At 44.1% G+C, this 26822-nt stretch overlaps 1 protein-coding gene across 5 annotated transcripts in view; it reads left to right on the forward strand.

Annotated features, from left to right (window-relative positions):
- Dlgap4 (DLG associated protein 4) overlaps positions 1–26822 on the forward strand; it is a 77706-nt gene that overhangs the window by 44898 nt on the left and 5986 nt on the right. For 3 of the 5 annotated variants that reach the window (XM_076851800.1, XM_076851801.1, XM_076851803.1), the window contains 3 exons: positions 9785–10146; positions 12590–12678; positions 13204–13616. In XM_076851800.1, coding sequence (XP_076707915.1) covers positions 9785–10146; positions 12590–12678; positions 13204–13616 — 864 coding nt within the window. Of the gene's footprint in view, positions 1–9784; positions 10147–12271; positions 12352–12589; positions 12679–13203; positions 13617–26822 lie in introns of those variants that run through there. The other 2 variants (XM_076851802.1, XM_076851804.1) reach the window with 2 other exon arrangements.

The raw sequence follows: 26822 nt of genomic DNA on the forward strand, positions 1-26822 counted from the left end.
GCCACTGTCTGTTAGCTGGAAAGACATACCTGCACAGTATTTCTTGAAACTGTGAACTGACTTCATTAGAGAGTTCAGAGGTTTTATGTATTTTTTTAAATCCAGATTTCTAGCTTCTTTTGCACATTTGGCATCTCTTACAGTGCTGTGCCCAGTCTCCACATGGCAGATATGGGCCAAAGGGGTTTGATGACCTGTAGACATTTGAATTTGTGAGCCCCATTCAAGGTCAGCCCACTTAGCGTATAGCTGAGGACACCAAGGCCCAAAAGGGTTGCTGGCCCTGCCCCGGGTACATGACCCATTATGGCCATTGTTGCCTTTAGGACCTGGCAGCCTGGCCTCACAAAGCACAGCTAAAAGTGTAATGCCTGTTCTCTCACCTATAAAACATATCATTACCTCCCTTCCCGGAGCTGTCTGGATAAAGTCATACCCAGCCCAGGACTGGCTCACTGATGGTTCTTTACAATCTGTGCACATGATGCCTCTTGCTTGCAAAGTGTTGCTGAAAGCCCGCTTACTTTCTTTCAAGAATGGTAATTTTTCAAATAATTTCCGACTCCCCGTTGCTTAGGGTTTGTTGAGCTCTCGTTCCCATAGCCTTGTTGCCCGACTTAAAGTAGAGCTATTCAAAGCTCTACCTCCTATCAAATTGTGCTATTGTGGGGGAGGATGTGAGTGTGTGCTGGGGTCTGACCCAAGGGAGGTTCAGAGCCCTGGCCTAGGCCTTACTAATTCCAACTCAGAGCCAGGAATAAGTCATTCTGCTTCCTGAAGCCTAGAGATTTATTCATTCTTTCAATTTACTGAGCCCCACCATGTATTGGCCTTGGTGCTGGGAAAACATGATAATAATATAAGATACCCAAGGTACTTGACCTCAGGGACCTGTTAGATACTCAAGTTCCCTAAATGGTAGGGGGGAGACAAAAGACAAGAGAACTGGTAAGTGATCAGTGTCTGAATGAAACAAACAGTATCCTCAAACAAGGAGGCAGGGCGGTCAGGGAGGCCTCATTGAAGATATGACCCTTGAACTGAGGTCAGGTTAAGAAGCAGACTTGCACAGATGAGAAGACAGGAAGCAGCAGGCTAAAGGCCCTGGGGTGGGAGCTACCTGGAGCATTTTATATATATATATATATATATATATATATATATATCTTTAGTTGTAGATGGACACAGTGCCTTTATTTTTATGTGCTGCTGAGGATCGAATACAGGGCCTCAAACATGCTAGGCAAGTGCTCTACTACTGAGCCACAACCCCAGCCCACTACCTGGAGCATTTTAGAAATAGCAAAGAGGCTGCTGTGACTGAACAAGGGCAGAGGCTGGAGAGGGTAGGCAGAAACCAGTTTTTGTAATGGCTAAGGTCAGCCCAGTGGATTTTGTTCATCATGAAGTGGGGATGAGCTTTAAAAGGGGAAGAAGTAATCCAGTTTGCGTTTTTTAAAACTCGGGATTCAGCCAGGCTCAGTGGCACATACCTATAATCCAAGCAACTCAGGAGGCTGAGGCAGGAGGATTGCAAATTTGAGGCAGCCTCAGCAACTTGAGACCCTGTCTCAAAAAATAAAAAGGACTGGGAATGTGGCTCAGTGGTAGAGGGCCCCTGGGTTCAATTCCCAGTACCCAAAACAAAAACTTCAGGACTCAAAAAGTGATTTTGAGTTAGTCAGACCACAAATAAGAGGGGGTAAGAGGGCTGAGGCCACAGGCCTCTGTAATAATATTGGTTTCCTGGCAAGGGATTGAGCTGCCAATGGAGGAAGGGTAGGAATGTGTAGCTGAGTACATGAGGTCCCCTCTCCCCGGAGAGCAAGGCTAGTGTGGGGGAGGAGAAGATTCAGATTCATTCTGGACTTGCTCAGCTTGAGATGGCCTTGGACTTCCCTGCCTAGTTGCCAAGTACACTGGAGCTTTTGTGATAATAGGTGATAACATCCTCACTGTTGTCAGGGCCTGTGTGCTATAAAATATTCTGACCGGGCTGGGGTTGTGGCTCAGTGGTAGAGTGCTCGCCTAGGACATGCGAGGCCCTGGGTTCGATCCTCAGCACCACATAAAAATAAATTAAAAAACAAAAATATTCTGACCACAGCCCAAACTGGAGGGACTTTTAAGAGGGATGCTGTGGACAGGAAGAAGCTACCTCTGTTCCCATTTTACAGATGGCCCCAGGAAGCTGAGGACCCCCGACTGAAAAGAGGCAGTCCACTCTTATTCTCCTTGCCTTGATCCCCAACTCTCTTCCACCAGCTAGACTACCTCAGTTCCACTTGGCCATGCTGTGCTCTGCTCAGCATCTGTCTTCCCATGCCTTAGGCTGCTGATCTTTTGCTCACAGAGATCCCTTTACCACAAGGCCGCAGATTGTCTCCCAGGAGGTGATCACTCTCCTTCATCCAGAAATCATGGTAGCAGGAGTGGCAGGGTCACCCCATGATTTACATCTTTCATCTATTTGGCTCCTTCCATCTATTTGGCTCCTTTACATCTTTCATCTATTTGGCTCCTTCCCAGAACACACTGGATATCATACCCCATTTTGTAAGTGGCCAAGGCTGCTACCTTCCTCGATCCTCCTGGAGTTGGTACCATGGAGCGGGCAGAGGGTAGGGCTCAGCCTTTGGGTAGCCTGAGTTCAAGCCCCAGCCTAACACTGCCTTGCTGGGAGTTGAGCAAGGCGAATTTCTTCATCACTCTGTAAAATGGGATAGTGACAGAACCTACCTCTTAGGTCCTGGTTTTGAGGATTCGGTGAGTTTGCATGCAGCTGAAGTTAGTGCTCTGTAGTCATAGTGAATATCATTGTTCCCATGGACAAGATGGAGTCGCTGCAAGCCTATAGTCACATTCCCCAGCAAACCTTTACCTTGTTTTATATGTGTTTCTGCTTAAAGACTCTTTACTTAATATAATAGATGGTTCATTAACATTGAACTTGTGGCCAACAGTGCTGACTCAGCCCTGAATGAAACATATCTAGCTCACTTTTTTCCATAAGACACATTGCAGCCTTCTGTACTTGGAACACTAGACAGCATTTCATCAGTAACTTGGAGATTTTAAACCAACAAAACCACAAAAATGGTAGAAGTGTAGCCCTAAACAGACTATGAGAAGGACACTGACTTACATTATGAAAGCTAAAATGAAAATGGGAAGTGTCACATTATTCCACCTCGGCTGTGGATGTGTGTGAGTGACTGCAAAAGCCCCTCAAGTATGGGTCTTGTGGTTACAAGTAAATTTAAGTGAGTAGGTAAATTCCCACATACAGAGTTCATGAATAATGAGGATCAACTGTACAAGAAGTACTTGCCCAGGCCTGGCTCCAGCCAGTAAGGTCAGCTGTTACCCTCAGAATCATTATAAACAGGACTGCATCTTGGCTTTTGTGCAAGCCTCACGGGACAGGGCTGGCTCCCTGAGCATTGTGGCCATTTTCACCAGTGTGACACCTTTGTAACCTATTGAGCTATAGACATTAGGGCCTAAGGCAGGTGCAGATTCTGGAGGCCCTGAATACCCCCATTGAAGGGGTATTCCAGAAATGAGAAAAGCGTGGTTCCTCTCTAAGGTAGAGAGGGCAGCAGTCACAACCTGGAGGATTGGGAGCCTCCCAGCTCCAACATCTTGGATCTTTGGGCACTTACTTCCCTCTAAAAGCTTGTTTTTGTGGTACTTGGGATTAAACCCAGGGCCTCATGCATGCTAGGCAAGCACTCTACCACTGATTTACATTACCAGTTCTATTTGTTTATTTTATTTCAAGACACTGAGGCTGGCCTTGAACTTGAGAATCTCCTGCCTCATCTTCCCAGGTAACTGGGACGATAGGTGTGTACCACCACGCCTGGCTCCTCTCTATAAAATTTAATTGACAGATGATGGCTATGTGCCCTCTGGGCCAGGCACTGGGTCACCAACACACAAAGGATGTGCTAAGTCAGGGGCATGACCACAGCCCAAGTGTTTCATGATGCACAGAGAAAGGAGGGGGACTTGCTATCTGGACCAGAAAGAATTGGGGTAAAGAGGCTGGCAGAAGGACAAGAAGTACTAAGAGCAGGGAGAAGTGTTCTAGCAGGAAGAGGTGCATGTGCAAAGGCCTGGGTGCATGAACCTGTGGTGTGTTTTGTTCTCTGAATTTGGAAGGGGCATGCTGAGGGGTGGGCAAGTAGAAGATGAAGCTGCAGAGATGTGTGGGTGGGGACCAAGCCAAAGGGACTCTGAATTGAGGAATGGGTCTGCAATCTCAGATGCTAAAGTGTTAGGAGGCTTCCCTGTCACCAAATAATCTTGATTTTTGGCACCTGAAGGTTTTTTGTAGTGATAATGAGGTTTACTTTCTCATTCAACAAATATTTATTGACAGCCTTCTGTGCTTGAGTCATTACCCTGGGCCTCTGCCAAGACAGTTTCCCCCTACTTTCACACACCCCCCACACACATACACGCATGCCCACTACTGCTCCTGGCCTGTACCTGGCAACAGATTCTTAAAAGAGCAGATAAATGATGGCAACTCTAACAGAGGTTCCTGGGTGATGAAGAAAGAAGCGTAGTCAGGGAAGGGCTCTCAGAGAAAGTAACACCCTGCCCTGGGAGTGGGTCTCAGAGCAGAGATGCCCACTCCCAGGGAGGCCTCATCCCCCCAAACCCTCTTAATTGCACCATTTATCTGTTTGTGACCTGAACCCCAGGAGACAGAGAATCCAAGATAAGTTTACTTTTATCACATTTGGCCCTTACTGCATCTGACCTGGCCTCTCACCAGTCCACTTTCCCTCCAATGACTGCCTACTTTGCATGCTTCAGCAGGACCCTGGACCTTGTCAGCTCTGAGAGAATAGTTGGAGCTCTACCTTCTGTCTGGACTGCTGACTGTGAGCAGCCCTGTTGTCTCCCAAGAGAAGGGGTACCTCTTCCCTACCACACCCTGGAGACCATCACACATACTGACTCCTTATAGCCTGTATTAGCCCCACCTCAGAGATGGACACTAGGACTTTGACTGGGATCACACAGCCTCAGCCAGGCTTTAGTTCCCGCACAGTAATTATTACACTCTTACAGGGCAGATCCATTTTCATTTTGAGGAAATTGGGGCTGGTTTCACTGGGTTTTTTGTTTGTTTGTTTTGGTTTTGTTTTTGGTACTAGGTATTGAACTCAGAGACACTTGACCCCTAAGCCACACCCCCAGCGCTAGTTTGTATTTTATTTTTAGAGACAAGGTTTCACTGAATTGCTTATTAACATCTCACTTTTCCCAAGGCTGGCTTTGAACTTGAGATCCTCCTGCCTCCACCTCCCAAGCCACTGGGATTAGAGGTGTGTGTCACCGTGCCTGGCAGCTTCAATGTTTTAATCTAGTGTGGAAAGCCTCTCCCCCCATCACCAGCACCCAAACCTGGGACTTTCTAGACCAAACAAATCCATTCCTGAAATCCCAGTGAACCGGTGCTGTAGGTTGGGCTCTGTAGTGGTTGGCTTCAACTGCTGCTATAAATGTCCAATTCTTGGGGGGAACTTCCCCTGGGCTGATCAGAGAATCAGTAGCTAGGGAGTGGTAGAAATCTGGCCCAGTTCCCTCTGTACCTAACACCAGTGGGATCAGGCCAGGCTGAGCCTGACTTCTGTGATACAGCCCAATTCATTACTCCCTTTCTAGAAGGAGATAGGGCTACACACTGGCAAATGACAAAGCTGGGATTTGAATCAGGCTTTTCATGTTCATAACCACCAAAGGAGTATTCAAATGATAGAACTTCAAGTAAGAGGGAATGAAGGGATCCTGTCAGCGATGGGAGGCTCTACACCTGTCCTTGAATGAAAAAATGTATGGAGATAGGCATGGTGGCGCACACCTGTAATCCAGCAACTCAGGAGACTGAGGCAGGAGAGTCCCTGAGTTTAAAGCCAACCTCAGCAACTTAGCAAGGTCATGAGCAACTTGGAGAGACCCTATCTTAAAATAAAATATAAAAAAAGGGCTGGGGATATGGCTCAAGCCGTCACGCGCTCACCTGGCATGCGTGCGGCCCGGGTTCAATCCTCAGCACCACATACAAACAAAGGTGAAATAAAATATAAAAAAGGGGCTGGGGTTGTTACTCAGTTGTTAAGCACCCCTGGGTTCAATCCCCAGTTCCAAAGGAAAAAAAAGAATGAGAAGATGAGTTTGCCATGGGCTCTGTGAATATGGTGTGCTCTTACCCAGTTAGAACCACACCCCCATCCTACCCACTGAATAGATGAGGATACTGAAAGGGCCAGAGGGCAAGCGGGCCTTCTTGCCTGAGAAGAGACAGGCCTGGAAACCAAGTCTCTGCCTTTCAGCCCTTCCTACCCCAGCAGTGAGATCTTAGCTCAGGCATGGCCTTGCAGCTGGCCCCAGAGCCCAGCTGTGGGAACATAGTGAAGGCCTCAAACACCTACAGCCCCTGCCCAGCTGGGAGGGGCCTAAGGCCTGGGGAACAGAGTAAGGTAGCTGTGCAAGTCAAGCAGATGTGGTTGACATGGACTAAGGCATGTTATTTAGCCTTTCTGAGCTTTGTGTGCCCCATCTGTAAAATGGGCATGATTGATACCTAGCTGGGAGGGGCCTAAGGCCTGAGGAACAGAGTAAGGTAGCTGTGCAAGTCAAGCAGATGTGGTTGACATGGACTAAGGCATGTTATTTAGCCTTTCTGAGCTTTATGTGCCCCATCTATAAAATGGGCATGATTGATACCCCACCTCATAGAATCTCTGTGCATCTTAAGTTACAAAGCCCCAAAGCTGCTGGATACAGCTTAGTAAATGACCCAAGTTTGGGCCATCAGCCTGTGTATTGGGGTCAGCCAGGAACAGACACTCTTGTTCCCTGAGCATGTCTGCCTCCTTTTGTGCAAGGTTGTAAGTAGAGGATCATCTGATGACCTAACCTTGCCTTCTACTCCACTGTGGACTTTCTTTTCTTGACCCAGAGATGAGGCTGTCTTGCCCTTTATAGGTTGGTAACCAGAGATTGTAAGTGTGTCTGTCTGGGAGGTCCCTGAATTTCATCAAGGCCTAAGCAGGGCTAGGAAATTTTGAACAGAATGGAAAGTGTTCTGGGTCAGAGCTCCTAGAACATATCACCTCCAGATTAACTTGGGCACAGGACCTAGATTCCAGCTCCCTGGGCTTTTCTGTTACTTTAGAATTTCTCATTTCATTCCCATTTCTCTGCTGATGAGGGTTTTTAGTTTTTGAAATCCAATACAGAGCCTGGCTTCATAGATGTCTCTTGGATGAAAGGTGGATTTTTTTTTTTTAACTGAATTTTTCCACCCATGCTAGGGATTGAACCTAGGGCCTTGTGCATGTGAGGCAAGCCAACTGAGCTATTTCCCCAGCCCTTAACTGAATTTTTCATATTTTGGTAATTGTAAATTCACATGCAGTGTAAGAAATAATGTGAAGGGATCCCTTTAGCTGCATGCAGTGGTGCACAGCTGTAAAGTAGCTTGGAAGACTTAGGTGGGAAGATCACAAGTTTGAAGCTAGCCTGTACAACTTAGTGAGGTCCTGTCTAAAAATTTTAAAAAGTAATAAAAGGGCTATAAATGTAGCTCAGTGGTAGACCACTTGTCTAGAATGTATGAGACTGTGGGTTCAGTCCCTAGTATGGTACCAGAAAAGGTACGGCGGACAGGGTTTCTGTGTATTGACCTTTACCCAGTATTTTTCTATGGTAAAATCTTGCAAAACTGTAGGACCATCTCACATCCAAAATATGGTCATAGGTACAGTCCACCCAATCTATTTGTATTTCCCCAGTTTCTGTCATACTCACGTGTGCACGTTTGTTTAATTCTGTGCAGTTTCATAACACATACAGATATAATGATTCCCAATCAAGATGCTAAACCAGGCCATCACCACATAGGGTCCCTCTTGTTTTTAAACCACACCTACTTTTCTCTTCCTCATCCTGTCAGCTTTCCCCCTCAGTTCTCCTACCCCACTACTGGCAATTACTAATTTCTTCTCCATCTCTGAAATTAAGTCATTGCAAGAATTTTATAGCTAGGCGTGGTGGCACAGGCCTATAATCCCAACAACTCAGGAGGCTTAAGCAGGAGGATCATGAATTCAAAACCAGCCTCAGCAACTTAGGCCCTGAGCAGCTTAGTTAGACCCTGTCTCTAAATTAAAAAATACCAAATAGGCTGGGGATGTTGCTCAGTGGTTAAACACCCCTGGATTCAATCTCTAGTAACTTTTAAAAAAAAAAAAAAAAAAAAAAGAATTTTATCAAGATAGAATTAAATAGGATGGAACTTTTTGAAATTGCTTTTTTTCACTCAGCATAATTTGCTTGTGATTTTTTCCAAATTGTTGCTTATAACAATCATTCATTCATTCTTATTGCTGAGGAGTATTCCATGGTATGGGTGTACCACAGTACATTTAACCATTCACCCACTGACGGACATCTAGGTTGTTTCCAGCTTTTGGCTGTTATAAATAAAGCTGCCCTGAACATTCTCGCTATAAAATTCCTGTGAGATGAATGCTCAAGGGTGCAGTTGCTGGGTTTTATGCTAATTGCATGTTTGATTTTATAAGAAAATGCATTCTGTTTTCAGGGTGGTTTGTGCCATGCAGTCTGTCCACATCCACATAACATTTAATGTTATCACTTCCTTTTAGCTCTTCTGATAGATTTGTGTAGTGATACTGCATAGTATGTGCAATTTGCAGGAAGAAGGATTTTGCTCTCCCTTATCCGTGTCCCCTATGGCACTGGGGCCTTGTTTTGTGAGTTGCTGTTGGGCCATCACCATCTGTGTGAGTGGTAGCTTTTGAAGGCAGGGCTTATCTGGCTGCCACTCCCAGGATGAGGCAGGGCTTGTTTTGATCCCCACAGGGCAGAGGGCACCTGCAGTTAAGGTGCTGAGAAAGGACAGTGGGCAGACCCAGCCCTCGCAGGGGCAGCACTCCTGGAAGAGCACCTTCTGTTTCCGACAGTGCAGCCTCCAGGAAGCAAGACACTGGCCTGTGGTATCCTATGCCATGCTGAGTGCCCTACCCAGGCGGGGCTAGGAATGTGATTCAGAAATTTCTCAGCCCACTTTTGGTAGCTTCTGATTCCCTGAATCTTAGCAGAAGACAGGGAGTTGGACCAGGCGTGATGGAGTCTTGGGGATGGTAGGTTGTTGTGTGGGTAGTCACATGAGGAGGAGGAGGTGGGGTGATAAAGGCAAGATGGAAAGGGGTTAGCCAAGTCCTGAAAGATAAGTTCATCTTTGAAAAGATGGGAAAGCACATCCACACAGAAGGAAGAGATAGGGCGAAAAGAAGAAGGAAAAGACCGGGGAGGAGTAGGTGTCTCAGCAACTGTGAGGAAAGCAAAGTCAACCATTCCTCAGCTGTCTTGAGCGCCACTGCTACCACCACCTCTTCCCGGCATGGGTCAGGCTCTGTCCCAGCCTTGGGGCTTTGAACTTAAGTGCACCTGGCCATCTATCCTATGCCCCAGCTGAATAATACCTTTGTGTGTGACTGAGGTAGACAGTGTCCTTGGTTAATGTTGCATCCCCTCCTAGCCTTGGCCTCAAATGGTGGTGGGCAGGGCCTGTGAGTGTCTATCTTGGTTGTTAGGGACCTCATATTCTTGTTCCACAAGTCCTCATAGAGGTAATGTCTGAGGCCGGAGTTAGGGCCAGGTCAGGCAGGGTCTCAGTCTTGAAAGGGGCTTGAGAGGGTTGGAGGCTTCACTTTCTCCTCTCACCAACCTACAGGTTCATCATGCCTAGTGGCATATAAGAAGACCCCACCACCGGTCCCTCCACGTACCACATCAAAGCCGTTCATCTCCGTCACAGTCCAGAGCAGTACCGAGTCTGCCCAGGACACCTATCTGGACAGCCAGGACCACAAGAGTGAGGTGACAAGCCAGTCGGGCCTAAGCAACTCATCAGACAGCCTAGACAGCAATACCCGACCACCAAGCGTGACGCGGGGCGGAATCACCCCAGCCCCTGAAGCCCCAGAGCCACCTCCAAAACATGCAGCTTTGAAGAACGAACAAGGGACACTGACCAGCTCCGAGTCTCACTCTGAGGCCATCCCCAAACGGAAACTGTCATCAATAGGAATACAAGTAGGAGCCCCTTTTGCACTGTGTCCTCAGTCCATTCTGTGCACCTGCCTGTGTGTAATTACATCTGGGCGGAGGCCCACTAGGTCTCTTGAGAAAAGGTGGTTTATCTGTAATTTTGGGGGTCTCCTCCAAGGGGCTGAGCCAAACTTCACTCAGGCATGCTCTCCTCGTGTCCACCCCACCGTGCTGCAGAGCCTGCGCAGTGGGCATATATTCCTGCTCCTCTGGTGGGTTATCCCAGTGAATGTAGTTACACTCAGCCAGCCATCTCCTGTCCACTGTTTGCTGTCCACTGTCTGTCTGTCCACTCCACCCTTTGCCCTGCCAGCCAACCCATGGGAGGCAGGACTGGCCTAACAGTTCTTTAATCTAAGGTCAGCTCGGGTACGGAAGCCATAGCCCCGCTTGGCAGTGGGAACAGCGTGGAACATTAACACCGAAGGGTCACGGGCCCAGGACCCAGGGCCCTTGAGCTGTGGGGGTTGCTCAAGGGGATCTTTGCCCAGAGCCCTCTCGGGCCTTGGGGACAGGTAGGTGGCTTGAGGCACCAGGCTCATGTCAAATTGAAAAGTATGATGCCGGTCCCAAAGCCTCCATCAGTGAGATGGTTCCTCAGGGCCATGTGGCCCAAGCCAGAGGGCCCTGCCAGAAGCCAAATGCCACTACACACTCATATCCATGGCAGCCAGCAGGAAGGAGCACCCGTTTTCCCCTTCCCTGCCTTCTGGAACCTCCTGCATGCACCCAACATTAGCAGTGTGTCTTCTGTTAGCTGAGTGGGGCAAACGTGGGCTGCCTAATAGTTTTCAGGAGTTGCTTTAAATCAAGAATGAGAGGACTCTCTCTGCCTTGGGCCTTCAGACTAAAGGAGAAAGTAGGGCACATTCAAGGCAGGGAGAGAGAGGCTGCTACAGTGGGCAGAGAGCTCAGGGAGAGGTAGAACCCTTCCAAGGGTGGATCAAAGTGGTGTGTGCTGGGGCTTAGGGCTGAAGGGATTTCTATTTCCCCAGCCACCCCTGTGCAAGTGAATGTGGCCAAGCTAATGAGAAAACGCTAGCATGGAAAAGAACGTGGGATATAAAGACATTGAACGGAATAGAGAAAGCCTACGGGGCAGGTCCTTTCACTGGACTAGCTTGTACCTGCCAAGAGGCATCTCCAGGCTTTGGTTTCCCTGTGTGTAGACAGGAAGGAAGTTGGCCAGGAGACTCTCCTGTTTTCTGTGCTCCTGCTGGCTCCATCCAGCTGGGCATCTTCATAAGGACTCACCCCCAACTTTGTCCAGCCTCTCCAGGTGGGATTCTCGGGAGCATGGAGTAACCTGTAATCCCAGCCACCATCTTTAGGCAGCCCACTCTCTTTTTGGCCAGACCAGATCCTCCTATCTTCCCAGAAGGCCCAAGAGAACTAGGACATCCTTGTCCTTTTACATAAAACAGGACAAAATTGTTCTTGGGCTCATTCTGGGTGTCTCTTTCCCTGGCTTCACCCTGTCCCTTGTTCTCACTGCAGCTCCGTGAAGATACAGTGATGCTACTCCCCCTCAGCTGGCTCTTGCCAGGGGGAGATATGACTGCATCCCCATGTCAGAAAGCTTCCCTGGTCCCTGTTCTGTTCATGAAACGAAGTGACTGGACAGTTCCAGTTTCTGAGGCTACCCTGACCCCTCATTCTCGAGCCATGATGAGAGGACTAGTCTGGATGCTCCTTTGTCCCAGAAGAGATGGGCAGGCCCAGGGCACTGCTCTTGCCACATTTCCTCCCCTTTACAAAACAAGTGTTGGCGTGGCGTCGGCTCTGCTGCCCACTCATGCTGAAGGAGGCCTCACTATGACCAACTGTGATTGAGATCCAGGGACGGCATCTCATACTGTTCCGGGCTTCACTAATTCTTGCTTTGGTGGCAGTTCTCAAACCCAGTACCACTGTCCACAGTTTGCCCTTGGTCCAGGGTCTCCAACCTGCCCTTCCAGGCTTCAGCCTCAGGGTTGGGGGAGTGATCTTTGCCTCAAGACAGCCCCCAGCTTCAACTGCACCAGATAACGGCTGTGGCTTTGTGTGTGTGTGTGTGTTCTCTTTCTCTTTCGTTGTCCTTTTTTTTTTCTTCTCTCTGATGCGTGTAAAGGAGAGGACTAGAAGGAACGGTTCCCACCTCTCGGACGACAACGGACCCAAAGCGATCGATGTGATGGCACCCTCCTCAGAGTAGGGAAAGCCAGTCATCTCCACCCCATCCCACCTCCCGCCTCCGCGCGAATGAGCAGTGCCCGGCTTAACCTGGTCCGGCCTCGGGCCTATGTGCAGTGTCCGCATGCCTCGTGTCTGTCTGTCCACACGTCCGTTTGCGTCGTCCCACTAATGTGAATTTCAGCAGCAAGTGTGGTGTTTGTTTTTTATTTTTGTCTTTGTCTCCGTGCCGTTGCTGTCGTTGTCCTTCAATAAGGTTGACTGCATTCAGCCAGTGCCAAAAGAGGAGCCCAGTCCCGCTACCAAATTCCAGTCCATCGGGGTTCAGGTAGAGGACGACTGGCGGTAAGTTGGACAGAGGTGGTGGCCGCTTCTCCCCCTCCTCTCCCTCCCTCTGCTCTCACCTCTCCTGCTCTCCCTAACCCACTTCTCCTTGCTGGATTTCTAGTAACCAAGCTGGGTTTGGGGTGCTGGCGTGGCCCAGGCGTGGGAGGCTGGGCAGGGGGTGGGTGAGTGGACAAATGAGCACTTGCTCTGTGAGACCAGTCAGCCCACGGGGGCCAAGGCTGGGCTGGGACATGGCCCCAGCTAACCTGATGTTGGTGGTCTTCCTGGCCCCACTGCAGTAAACAGGCAACCTTATGACCTTGTCCTCGTGTGTGTGTGCGTGCGTGTGGGTATGGGTGGGATGGGGCAAGGGCTGAGCAGAGAATGAGACGGGGGCTGTGGGACCCGCTTCAGGCGCATGGTGAGCAGATGATGCATCCGTTTCTCTGTCTCCCGTGTGTCCGGGTCAAGTGGCCTCTGGTCTCTGGCCCTTTTGGTGACTCGCTCCTTCCTGTCCCTACCCCATCCACCCCCCACCCACAGAAGCAGCGCCCCCTCCCACAGTATGTCCTCCCGACGGGACACAGACTCCGATACCCAGGATGCCAATGACTCCAGCTGTAAGTCATCTGAGAGGAGCCTCCCGGACTGTACCCCACACCCCAACTCCATCAGCATTGATGCCGGCCCCCGGCAGGCCCCCAAGATTGCCCAGATCAAGCGCAACCTCTCCTATGGAGACAACAGCGACCCTGCCCTTGAGGCATCCTCGCTGCCCCCACCTGACCCCTGGCTCGAGACCTCCTCCAGCTCCCCATCAGAGCCAGCACAGCCTGGGGCCTGCCGCCGAGATGGCTACTGGTTCTTAAAGCTACTTCAGGCAGAGACAGAGCGGCTAGAAGGCTGGTGCTGCCAGATGGACAAGGAGACCAAAGAGAACAACCTCTCTGAAGAAGGTGTGTACTGTAAGAATGACCCCCTGGGGCAAGGGAACAGGGGCACATGACTGTTCTCCAGCTTTTGGCCAGCCTAGGCCTCTGGGGAGAATCTCTGATTCTGTTCTTGGGCCAGTTTTACTTTCATTTTTTTCCTTTCTGCCATCCATCTTTACCTACCAACTAAATGTCTTTCTAGTTAGGACTAAGACTAAGGCAACAGCTGCTAGTCGTGTAGGCTGTGGGCTCAGCCACACATGAATTTGCATCCCAGCTCTTCCCTACTAATGACGTGACTTTGCTCAGGTTACTCTGAGCCTGTTTCCTAATCCTCCTCTTGAACTGCATAGGCGTGTTGTGAGGATTGAATGTGGTGGTTGGTGTGAAGGGCCTGATGGAGTGCGGGTCACAGAGAAAGTTGATACCATAATTGTTCCATCAACAGCTCCTTATTGTTTGTTGTGTGCCAAACACCAGAAATCTGACAGAGCCTTGATAGGATGTGAGGAACAGAAGTTTTCTACTTTTCCACTTACCATCTCTATCTATACCATGCCTAAAAAAAAAAGAAAAAAAAACTAAGAAATGAGTTTAAGAAAGAACTAGATCGAGCTGGAGTATAGCTCAGTGGCAGAGTACTTGCCTAGCAGGAGAGCAAGAAAAGGCAGGCCCTTGGGAAGCTCCAGCCTATTGCCCTGCACTGACCTCATTCAGCCAAAGTTCTGCTTCCCATTCATTCCTCCTCCACAATAGTTCAGGAAAGACAGGTCTTCCTAGTGTCCAATAGGATAGATTCACATTCCAGGGACCCTGCCAGGGTGGCCCGAGGAGTGTGCCCTTTGATGATTTAGAGCGTGCTTTGGTATCAGTTTTTATGGTCCTCTAGGCCAGTTCCCAGCTTTGATACACCCACTGGGAACTGTTGTGGGGTATGTGCCTAATAACTTTTTACAATGAGGTATTTAAAAAAATCAAACCAGAGGCAAGGATCAGAAAACACCCAAGGCGTCTGACAAACTATCCAGCCACTTCCCACTGCAGTCTTCCCCACTGCTAGCTCTGATCAGATGTCTGTTCTGGTATTTGCTTCCATGTTTCTTTTTCTTTTCTTTATATAATTTTATTTTATTTATTTATTTTTTATGTGGTGCTGAGGGTTGAACCCAGTGCCTCACATGTGCTAGGCAAGCGCTCTACCACTGGGCTACAGTCCCAGCCCTTCATGTTTCTTTTTTAAAATGTGATTACTTTCTATTTCCTCTCTAAAATTAGTCATCATTATGTGGTAATTTCATGTTATAATAAATGAGTGTTAGACCTATCAAAAGACCTCCACCTCCTGCACCCCACCCTCCACATATGACCTCATGTGGATTTTTGCTAAGTAACAGCCAATGCTTCTGTTTACTATGAATATGCAGCTATTGTTTACTACATTCTAATTTATTATTTCAGTTTCTTTTTTAATACATTTTGTTTTTCCTAGAATGATTACTTCCTTTGTGATACATTCTGTTTTCTAAATTTGTCAGGGCAGGGGTTACTGGTGATTGAACTCTGGGCTTTGCACATGCTAGGAAAGTACTGTGGCACTGAACTACATCCCCAGTCCTTTTTATTTTTATTTATTTATTTTGTGTGTGTGTGGTGCTGAGGAGTGAACCCCAGGGCTTGTGCATGCAAGGCAAGCAGTCTACCAACTGAGCTGTATCACCAGCCCCACTTTTTATTTTAATCTTTTTGAGATTAATCATTCTAGTTAAGCTGTTCAGATTGGCTTCAAACTTTAGATCCCCCTGCCTTGGCCTCCAGAGTAGCTGGAATTACAAGTGTGTGCCACTAGGCAATTCTTTTTTTAAAAAAATATTTATTTATTTATGTATCTTTTAGTTTTTAGGTGGACACATTAGTTTGTTTTTATGTGCAAACCCAGTGCCTCATGCATGCTGGGTGAGCACTCTACCACTGAGCTACCATCCCAACCCCATTTTTTCTAAATTCTTATTTGTAAATTTCTCTACCTGCTCCACCAGATCCACCAACGCTCATCAATAGTATTTTTCAAATCATCAGATTAATCTCATGATTTCATATTTTTCCTGCCCCCTTGTCCTCTGCTTGGGCCTGGTTTATTGTTCTGCTATTTAGTTGCTGTCCCTGAGACTTTTCCTTGCAACACCAGGGATTGTCCTTGGCATTTTTCCATGATGGGCACCCTGCTTTTTCGACCACATGGTCTTCTGCTTTCTTGGGTTTTGTCTGTCATTTTACTGGAATACATTAGAAAGAAATTTTTGGAAACTGTGCATGTCTTCATTTCACCCTATTTGTGATAGGGTCTCTCAAATGCTAGCAAGTCCACTCTTACCATTGAGCCACACCCCAGCCCTGTAACAGCTTTATTGAGATATAATTCACATACCATAAAATTGACCCTTTTACTGTGTACAATTCTATGACATTTAGTACATTCACATTGTTGTGCAACCATTATTTCTACCTAATTCCAAATCTTTTTTTTTAGTACTGGAGATTGAACGCAGGGGCACTCAACCACTGAGTCACATCCCTAGCCCTATTTTATATTTTATTTAGAGACAGAGTCTCACTGAGTTGCTCAGCCCCTTGATGTTGCTGAGGCTGTCTTTGAACTCTAATCCTCCTGCCTCAGCTTCCCAAGCCACTGGGATTATAGGTGTATACCACTGCGCCCAGAACATTTTAATCTCCCCCAAAGGATACTCCATATTCATAAACTGTCTTTCTCCCACCATCAGTAGGCAGCTACTGATCTGCTTTCTGTCTCTATATAATTTGCTTAATGTAGACATTTCATATCAATGGAATCATATGTAATCTTTTGTGTCTGACTTCTTTCACACAGCATGTTTTCAAGGAAAATTCATCCATGTTGTAGCATGTTTCCATACTTCATTCATCTTTTGTTGCCAAATAACATTCTATTTTATGAATATACTACAATTTACTCATGTATTCATCTGTTGGTGAACATTTGGGTTATTTTTAATTTTTGGCTGCTATGTATAATGTTGCTGTAAACATTCAAGTACAATTTTTTTTTTTTTTTTTTTTTTTTGTACTGGGGATTAAACCCAGCAGTACTTACTACTGAGCTACATCCCCATCCCTTTTTTATTTTATTTTTTATTTTGAGACTGGGAGGGTTTCATTAAGTTGCTTAGGGCCTCACTAAATTGCTGAGGCTGTTCTTGAATTTGGCCTCCTGAGTCTCTGGGTTTATAGGCATGTGCTGTTGCTCCCAGGTTCATGTGAGGAGGTAGCAGGGGCTGAGGTTTTGGGGAGAGCAGATCTGGAGCAGCCATCTGGGGAGAGTGGGAGGCTGCTCTGGGTAGGCCAAGGCATGAAAACTGGAGGGGGAAGGGGCGTGTGTTCCAAAAGAGTAGCTTTTTTTTTTTTTTTTTTTTTTTACTGTTTTCTGTGTAATTGCTCTGTATTTTAGGGATGTGTCTGTATCACACCATTTTCTGTAAGTGGCGAATTTATCTACTTATAATTCTGTCACATTGTCTTTATTTTGAAGGTATATTAGCTATGTCAAGTTCAGAATTATTATATTACTGGTGAATGTTTAGTGATCCACAGTATTCGCTGGAATGTATTTTGTTTTGCCTGAGCATCTCTGTGTTTTTTTTTTGTTTTTTTTTGTTTTTTTTTAAGAGAGAGTGAGATGGGGGAAAGAGAGAGAGAGAGAATTTTAATATTTATTTTTTAGTTATCCGCGGACACAAATCTTTGGGGTTTTTTTGTATGTGGTGCTGAGGATCGAACCTGGGCCGCACGCATGCCAGGCGAGCGCGCTACCGCTCGAGCCACATCCCCAGCCCCTCATTCTGTGTGTTTTGAATATCGCTGACCGACTTCCTTTGCACGGTGTCTGTTGAGCTGTGTCTCTTTCCATCTGTTTTAATTCCAACCTTTCACCATTTTACTGTTTTGCTTTTCATGGTACTGGGTGTTGAAACCAGGGCTTTGAGCATGCTAGGAAAGCATTCTACCATTGAACTACAGTGCCTAGCCCTTTTATTTTTATTTATTTTTATCTGGGGATTGAATCCAGCGGTGCTTTACCACTGAGCTGCATTCCTAGCCTCACCACGTCTTTTTTTTTTTTTTTTTTTTTTTTTTTTTTGGGACAGGGTCTTACTAAATTGCTGAGGCTGGCCTCAAATTTATAATCCTGCTACCTTAGCCTCCTGAATCACTGGGATTATCAATATGCACCACTGCTCCTGGCTCCTCACCCTTTTTAAATTTTTATTTATTTATTTACTTATTTATTTGGTGCTGGGAATTGAATTCAGTGGCACTCAACCACTGAGCCACATCCCCGACCCTATTTTGTATTTTATTTAGAGACAAGGTCTCACCGAATTGCTTAGGGACTTGCTAACTTGCTAAGGCTGGATTTGAACTTTCGATCCTCCTGCCTCAGCCTCCCAAGCCACTGGGATTACAGGCATGCGCCACTGCGCCCAGCTTAAAATTTTATTTTGATATAGCATCTCACTAAGTTGCCCAGGCTGCCCCAATAGCTGGATTTCAGGTGTGCACCACTGAACCCTAATCACATTTTGTAATTAGCATATACTGTAGATGACTTGGAATTTTATCTAGTTGGTGCTTTTTATTTCAAAGTTAGACAGCATAATCCCTTTACAATGTGATTCCTATATACCTGGGTTTATTCCTACTAATTGCTTTGAACTCCAGTGATATATTACCTTCTTTTCCAAGCAGTAAGTATTGTCCTAAATTTTGTGTTAATTATATCCTTGCTTTTCTTTATAGTTTTACCACATGTATATATATTCCTAAGGAATATGTTGTTTTCCTTGTTTGTCAAATTTATATTAATAGAAACATTTTTCTGAGACTTGACTTTATTATTCATCTTTTTTAAAAAATTTTTCCATGTTAATGCCTATGCCTGAAGCTGGTTCTTTTCATTGATATGTAGCATTCTACTTGATGAATATACCATGGTTTATCCATTCCACTAATGAGCAGTTGAATTGTTTATAGTTTTCAGTTCCAAACATTTGTTTAGTATGGTTCTAGAGATTGAACCCAGGGACAGTCTGTTGCTGAGCTACATACATCCCCATCCCTTTTTTATATTTTTATTTTGAGACCAGGGTCTCACTACGTTGTTCAGGCTGACTTCAAAACTGAGGTCTTCCTGCCTCACTTTCCCAAATCACTGGGATTACAGGAGTGTACCACCATGCCTGGCCAATTCAGAACATTTTTAAATTTTTTTATTTGTTCTTTTTAGTTATAAGTGACATCCATGGAGTATAACTTCCTATTCTTGTGGTTGTACATAATGTGGAGTTACACTGGTCGCTTATTCATATGTGAACATAAGAAAGTTATGTTCCATTCATTCTGTCTTTCCTAGTCTCATCCCCCCTCCCTTCTCTTCACTCCCCTTTGTCTAATCCAGAACATTGTTTTTTGTTTTTTTTAATATTTTATTTTTTAGTTTTAGTCGGACGCAGTACCTTTATTTTATTTTTATGTGGTGCTGAGGATCGAACCCAGGGCCTCATACGTGCTAGAGAGTGCTCTACTGCTGAGCCACAACCCCAGCCCCAGAACTTTTTTTTATAACAGCATTATTGAGATATAATTTGGAAGGGATGCTGGGGATTGAACCCAAGGCCTTGTGAATGCTAAGCACATGCTACCAGTGAGCTACACCCCAGCCCTGAGATGTAATTTACATACTATAAAATTTACCCCTTTGGGGCTAGGCTACTAGCTCAATGGTAGAGAATGCTTGCCTAGCATGTGTGAGGCACTGGGTTTGATCCCCAACACCATATAAAACTAAATAAACAATGGGCTGGGGTTGTGGCTCAGTGGTAGAGCACTTGCCTAGCATGTGTGAGACACTGGATTCGATCCTCAGTACCACATAAAAATATAAATAAACAAAATAAAGGTATCATGTCCATCTACAGCTAAAAACATTTTTAAAAAAATTTACCCCCTTAAGGGAGACAATTTAGTGAGTTAGTATATTCATAGAGTTGTAGAATGATCTCTACGCCCTAATTTTAGAAATTTTCATCACCCCAGAAGGAAACCTTATACCCATCTAGTTTTTATTCCCCATCACTTCCCTCCAATCCTCTAGTCATAGATAAGCACTAATGTGCTCTACTTTATTCTCTGTAGAATCCCATATTCTGGACATTTCCTATAAATGAATTCATGAAATGCATGATATCTTGTGTTTAACTTTTTTTTTTTTTTTTTTGTACTGGGAATTAACCACTGAGCCACATCCCCAGCTCTCTTTATTTTTTTATTTTGAGACAGGGTCTAACTTGCTTAGGGCCTCGCTAAACTGCTGAAGCTGGCTTTGAAGTTGGAATCCTCCTGACTCAGCCTACTGAGTCACTGGAATTATAGGTGTGTGCCACGGTGTCCAGAGTGTTTAGCTTTTTGTATTTAGCATAAAGTTTTGAGGTTTACCCACGTTGTAGTATATATCAGAAATACGTTCTTTTTTATTGCTGAATAATATTCTGTTATGTGATAGGTCATATTTTGCTCATTCATCAGTCAATGGACAATCAGGTTGTTTGACTTTTTGGCTAAATTTTTAATTTTTTTGTTTAGATTTTTGTGGTCCTAGAATCAGACTCAGGGCCTTGCGCATGCTTGGCATGTGCTCTATCACTGAGCTGCACCCCCTAGCCCCAAGTTTTTAATTTTTTTTTCCTTTATGGATACAATGTCTTTGTTTATTTATTTTTATTTGGTGCTGAGGATTGAATCCAGTGCCCCACATGTGCAAGGCAAGTGCTCTACCATTGAGCTACAGCCCCCGCCTGCAAGTTTTTAATTTTAATGAAGTATAATTGATTTATTTGTTTCTTTTGTCACTGTGCTTTTCGATGTCCCATCTGAGAAACTGTTGTCTAATCCAGGTCATGAAGATTCCCTCCTGTTTGCGTCTAACAGTTACAGTTTTAACTGATACATTTAGTAATCTTCAGTTAGTCTTTGTGTGTGGTGTGAAGTATGAGTCCAGCTGCATTCTTTTGCATTTGGATATTCAGCACCATTTGTTAGACACTATTCTTTCCCCCCTTTGGCACCCCTGTCAAAAATCAAATGTAAGGACTTATATTTGGACTCCCAATTTTATTCCACGGCACTGATACATATGTATATACTTATGCCAGTACCATTCTGTCAGATTTGCTGTAGTTTTGAGGTAAGTTTTGAAATTGGGAAATGTCCAGTTTTGTTCTTTAGACAAAGTTAGCCAGGCACAGGGGCACATACCTGCAGTCTCACTAATTTAGGAGGCTAAAGGAGGATCACAAGTTCAAGGCCAGCTTGGCAACTTAGTAAGAACCTGTCTCAAAAAATAAATAAGAAGGGCTGGGAATGTGGTTTGGTGGTAGAGTACCTCTGGGCTCAGTTATTGGTACTGCAAATTAAAAATAATAATAATAATAATAATAATAATAATAAGTAAAAAAGTTCATAGACCAGGCTGGGTACAGTGGTATATACCTGTAGTACCAGCTACTGAGACTGGAGGATTGCTTGAGTCCAGGAATTGCAGACAACATAGTGAGACCTCATATTAGGGGAAGAGAAAAAAATTATAGCCAACAGTCAGATTCTCACTAAAGGAAGTCCTAAAGGACATCCTTCATTGTATTTCCATATAAATTTTAAGACCAGCTTTTCAATTTTTGTAAAGAAAAGCAACCAGGCTGGGCATGGTGGTGCAGGCTTATAATCCCAGCGGCTCAGGAGTCTGAGACAAGAGGATAGCAAGTTCATTGATAGCCTCAGCAAAAGCAAAACCCTAAGCAACTCAGTGAGACCCTGTCTCTAAAACACAAAAAAGGGCTGGGAATGTGGCTCAGTGGTTGAGTGCTCCTGAGTTTGATGCCTGGTACAAAAAAAAAAAAAAAAATAGTTTGCTTTTTTCTTTCTAATCTGGATTCTTTTTACTTCATTTTTTGCTCAAGTCCTTGGCTGCAGTATAATGTTAAGTAGGCATCTTTGGTTTTACCTTCCTGACATTAGGGGGAAATTATTCTGCTTTTCACCATTAAGTAGGGTACTGGCTATTGATTGTTATGAACATAATGAAGTGTGGCTCCTGGTGCACATGTACAGGAGTTTTCTAAGGTATATTCTGGAAATAGAAATGCTTTAATTACGGGATATGCACATGTTCAGAAAGTACCCAGTGCCAAATTGTGCTCCAAAGTGGTTATGCAAATTATATTCCCTTCTGCACTCTTTGAAAGTACCCAGCGTTCTACATCTTTGCTTACACTTAGTATGTAAAACGTTTTTTTCTTCCCCTAATCTATAGGTATGAAATAGTAGTTACTTATGTTTCATTGGTTACTAATGAAATCAAGCATCTTTTCACTTATCAGCCATTAATATTTCCTCATTTGTAAAATGCCTGTTTGCATCTGTTCATTTTTTAATTTTTTTTTTTTTTAGTTATAGACACAATATTCTCATTTTGATATTTATTTTTTTATGTGGTGCTGAGGATCGAACCCAGTGCCTCACGTGTGAGGCAAGCGCTCGGCCATTGAGCCACAACCCCAGCCCTGTTGTTCATTTTTTTATTAGGTTGCCTTTTTCATATTGCCTGTATGTAAAGATTACCTTTTGTAGGTAATCTTTACATATCTGGATTCTGGAACTTTTGTTAGTTACATATACCATAGATATCTCCTTCCAGTTTATGACTTGTCCTTTCAGTTTCTTTATGGTGTCTTTTTTTCTTCTTTTTTGGTGGTACTAGGAATTGAACCATTGAACCTGGGGGTGTGCTACCATTGAATTACATCCCCAGCCCCCTTTTTTTTTTTTTTTTTTTTTGTGTGTGTGTGTGTGTGTGTGTGGTGCCGGGGATTGAACCCATGGCCTTGTGCATGTGAGGCAAGCACTCTGCCAACTGAGCTATATCCCCAGCCCCCAGCCCTTTTTATCTTTTATTTTCAGACAGGATCTCATTAAATTGCTGTGGCTGGCCTCAAACTTGCAGTCCTTTTGCCCTGCCTTGAAAGTCTCTGGGATTATAGACATGTGCCACTATGCCCAGCTATAGTATCTTTTAAATTAACAAAAAGTCTTAATTTTAATGTAGTTAGCTTTTTAAAATACTTTTTACTTGTTGATGGACCTTTATTTTATTTATTTTCATGTGGTGCTGAGGATCGAACCCAGTGCCTCACACATGCTAGGCAAGCCACTGAACCACAACCCCAGCCCCTAAAGTAGTTAGATTTATCAGTGTTAACACACATGGTTTGTTCTTAAGCTCTCTTTCTGCCAGGCACAGTAATGCTCGCCTGTAATCCAGCTACTCAAGAGTTGAGGCAAGAGAATCATGAGTTCAAGGCCAGCCTGGGCAATACAGCAAGGGTCTCAGAAAACAACCCCCACCAAAAAGGAAAAAAAAAAAAATCTTTCTCCCCAAAGTCTGAAGAGATATTTTACTATTTACTTTTAGTAACAGTTTTTCAAGTTTTGCCTTTCACATTTAAGTCCCTGATCCCCTGTAATTGATTTTTCTGTGAAATGAGGTGAGGCTCTATCATTCATTTTATTTTATAGGATAATAATTTATTATTGCTATTTATTCAAATGCTCTTGACCTTGGGCTAGGGCTGTAGCTCAGTAGCAGAGCACTTGCCTAGCTTGTGTGAGGCACGGGTTCGATTTTTTTTTTTTTTTTTTTTTTTTTTTTTTAGTTTTCAGTAGACACAACATCTTTATTTTGTTTTTTTAATTTTTATGTGGTGCTGAGGATCGAACCCAGTGCCCTGCACATGCCAGGCGAGCACACTACCGCTTGAGCCACATCCCCAGCCCACGGGTTCGATTTTTAGCATGTATTAATAAATAAAATAAAGGTCCATTGACAACTAAAACAATATTTTTAAAAAAGGCTAAAAAATGCTCTTGGCTTTTATATTTATTTTATATCTGGAAACCTTGTTATATTTTTACTAATTTATTTGTAAATAAGAAATTGCTTTTAACATTGTACCATTGAGTAGTATATGATACTGTAGGTTTCTATATCTATTTATAGCTATTCTAATTCTGGTAAAGAAAATTATTGATGCCAGGTGAGGTTGTGCATGCCTATAATCCCAGCAACTCATCAAAGCACTAAGCAATTTAGGGAGACCCCCCATCTCAAAATTAAAAATTAAAAAGACTGGGAATGTGTCTCAATGGTTAAGCAATCCCTGGTACAGGAAAAAAGAAAGAAAATTGTTGCTCGGTATAGGAACACATGCCTGTAATGTCAACTATGCTAGAGGCTGAGGCAGGAGGATCAGAAGTTGGAGGCCATCCTGGGCAACTTAGCAAGATCCTGTTTCAAAAATAAATATATACACACACACACACACGTAACATACATACATATATATGTAATTGGAGTTTTTACTTTATTTATTTAGATAATTATATGGCTTTTCTTTAATCTGGTAATGTGATAAATTTTATATTTTATTTAGATACTGGGTCTCTCTGAGTTGCTTAGGTCCTTGTTCGGTTGCTGAGGCTGGCCTTGAACTCTTGAGCCTCCTGCCTCAGCCTCCCAAATTGCTGGGATTACAGGTGTGTGCACCACACCTGATGCTTTCTTTTTGAATTATTTAAGTATTTCCACTTTTCTGTTTTTAGAATTCCTGTAGTAGTCACCGTAGGGATTACAACTTGCTTCATCCTTGATTTTGCAAAAAGACTAATCTAAATTTGTACTTTGAACACTTCCCAGATTATGAGAACACCTTGATCCTATTTATTCCTTTCCTGTGTTTTGTACTTCTGCTGTCTATATGTCTATATTATAAGTATTTTTACAGTCAGTATTATAATCAATATTTACCTTTAACCACATTTCACTTTTTCCTCCTTTCTTAATTTCTATGCATCTATCTAGAATCAGTTTCCTTCTTCCTAAAGAACTCCCTCTAGTATTTATCTTTAAATATTCATGGTTTTCTTTCATTTTAAAAAATATTTTTGGCTGGACATGGTGGCATGCGCCTGTAATTCCAATGATTTGGAAGGCTGGGGCAAAAGGATTGCAAATTCAAGACCAGCCTCAGCTATTGAGCAAGGCCCTAAACAACTTAATGAGATCCTGTCTCAAAAAACTTAAAAGGGCTAGGAATATGACTCAGTAGCTAAGTGCCCCTGGGTTCAGTCCCTGGTACCAATCTGTTAAACCCACCTGCTATATTATTTTTTCCTCCTTTTATGGTATTGGATTGTGCCCAGGGCCTCCTGCATGCTAGGCAAGAGCTCTACCACTGAATGACTTTCTCAGCCCTCTTCACTTTATTTTGAGGCAGGTCTCACTAAATTACTAAGGCTGGCCTCAAACTTGGCAATCTTCCTGCTTAGCCCCGAGTCAGTGGAATTACAGCCTGTGCCATTCTGCGTGGCTCCATTAATTACAGTTACTAAATTTTTTTAGTGCTAAACTTTCAATTTGATAGTCTGATAAATTTTGGTTCTCTTAAGAAATTTTTTTTATAACAGGGAATGAACCCAGAAGCACTGAACCTTGAGCCACACCCTCGGTCCTTTTTATGTTTTATTTTGAGATAGGTTCTCACTAAGTTGCTTAGGGGGCCTCACAAAGTTGCTGAGGCTTGCTTTGAACTCTCTGTCCTCCTGCCTCAGCCTCTTGAGCTGCTGGGATTACAGGCACATGCAACTGCACCCTAATAAAAAAATTTTTTTCAGTACTGGGAATTAAACCCAGGGGGGCTCTACCACTGATATCCCCAGCCCTGTTTATTTCTTATTTGAGACAGGATCTTGCTCAATTTCCCAGACTGGTCTTAAATTTGCAATCCTCCTGCCTCAATCTCCTGAGTCACTGGGATTATAGGTGTGCCACCACACTTGGAATTCTAGTACTTTTATTTGCATTTTTTAAAGAATCTTGATCAATCTGGTATGGTTTGTTAATTTTATTAGTCCCCTAATATTTGCTCCCCTTGGACTAATTGTTCGTTCTTTTCCAGTAGCTCACGTCAATGCTCAATTTGTTTTTCAGCCTGTCCTTTCTTTACAGGATTTGAAGCCTGTGCCTTTCTCTCCAAGTACAACTTTAGCCATATCTGACAAGTTAAAATATGCACTTTCTTTGACCAGTGGGTTATTTTAAAATGTATGTTTTTGTTTTTAATGCATTTAGAGATTTATTAATCACATTTTCATTACAGGTTTCTGACCTAGATGTATGAATGTTGAAAACATTTCTGTGTGCTAGCCAGTTCTTTTTTATTTTATTTTGTTGGAGTGGGGGAGTGCGGGGGATTTAGCCCATGGGCACTTTACCACTGAGCCATATCCCCCACCCTTTTTATTTTTTATTTTGAGACAGGGCCTCTCTAAGTTGTTTAGGGCCTAAGTTGCTGAGGCTGATCTTGAACTTGTGATCCTCCTGCCTCAGCCTCTGAGTCACTGGGATTATAGGCATGGGCCACCGAAGTTCTTTAAAATGTGTTGTATACTTTATTGCTGAGCATGCTCTCAGTTTTAATGAATGGCCCACATTGTATGAGAATAAAGCAGATTTTTATATAGATATTGTGTTTAGAGTTCTATATTTTATCCTTTGGATCAAGCTCATTAAGTATTCTCTGAGCCTAATCCTTTGGGGGCCACTTTACCTGTTAGCTACTGAAACAAATATGTTGTATCCTCGCTCCGGTGGTAGACACTGCTTCTTACTGTCTCTCACTTTTCACTTTACATTTTTTAAGTTATATTATTAGATACTTATGAGTTAAGAAATTTTTTCCCCATTTAAGTAATTGGGAGTTAAGAAATGTTTTAAGGCGTTGGGGTTGTGGCTCAGCGATATCGCTTTCACCTAGCACATTGGAGGCCCTGGGTTCCATCCTCAGCACCATATAAAATTAAAGATAGAAAGTAAAAGGTTAATTAAAAAAAAAAAAAAAGAAGAAGAAGAAATGTTTTAAATTTCCTGGTGAATGGAACCTTTGGCCAATATGTAGGGACCTGAGTTTTTTGGCTCAGAATCCACTCTTACATATTGGAGCTCTGTCAGTGTTCCTTTTTTAGTGTTTACCTGGTATACCGTTTTCTTATTTGTAAACTTTCTGTGTCCTTAGGTTTCGGTGTGTC

Source organism: Callospermophilus lateralis, chromosome 3, assembly GCF_048772815.1.
Source record: "Callospermophilus lateralis isolate mCalLat2 chromosome 3, mCalLat2.hap1, whole genome shotgun sequence".
NCBI lineage: Eukaryota > Metazoa > Chordata > Mammalia > Rodentia > Sciuridae > Callospermophilus > Callospermophilus lateralis.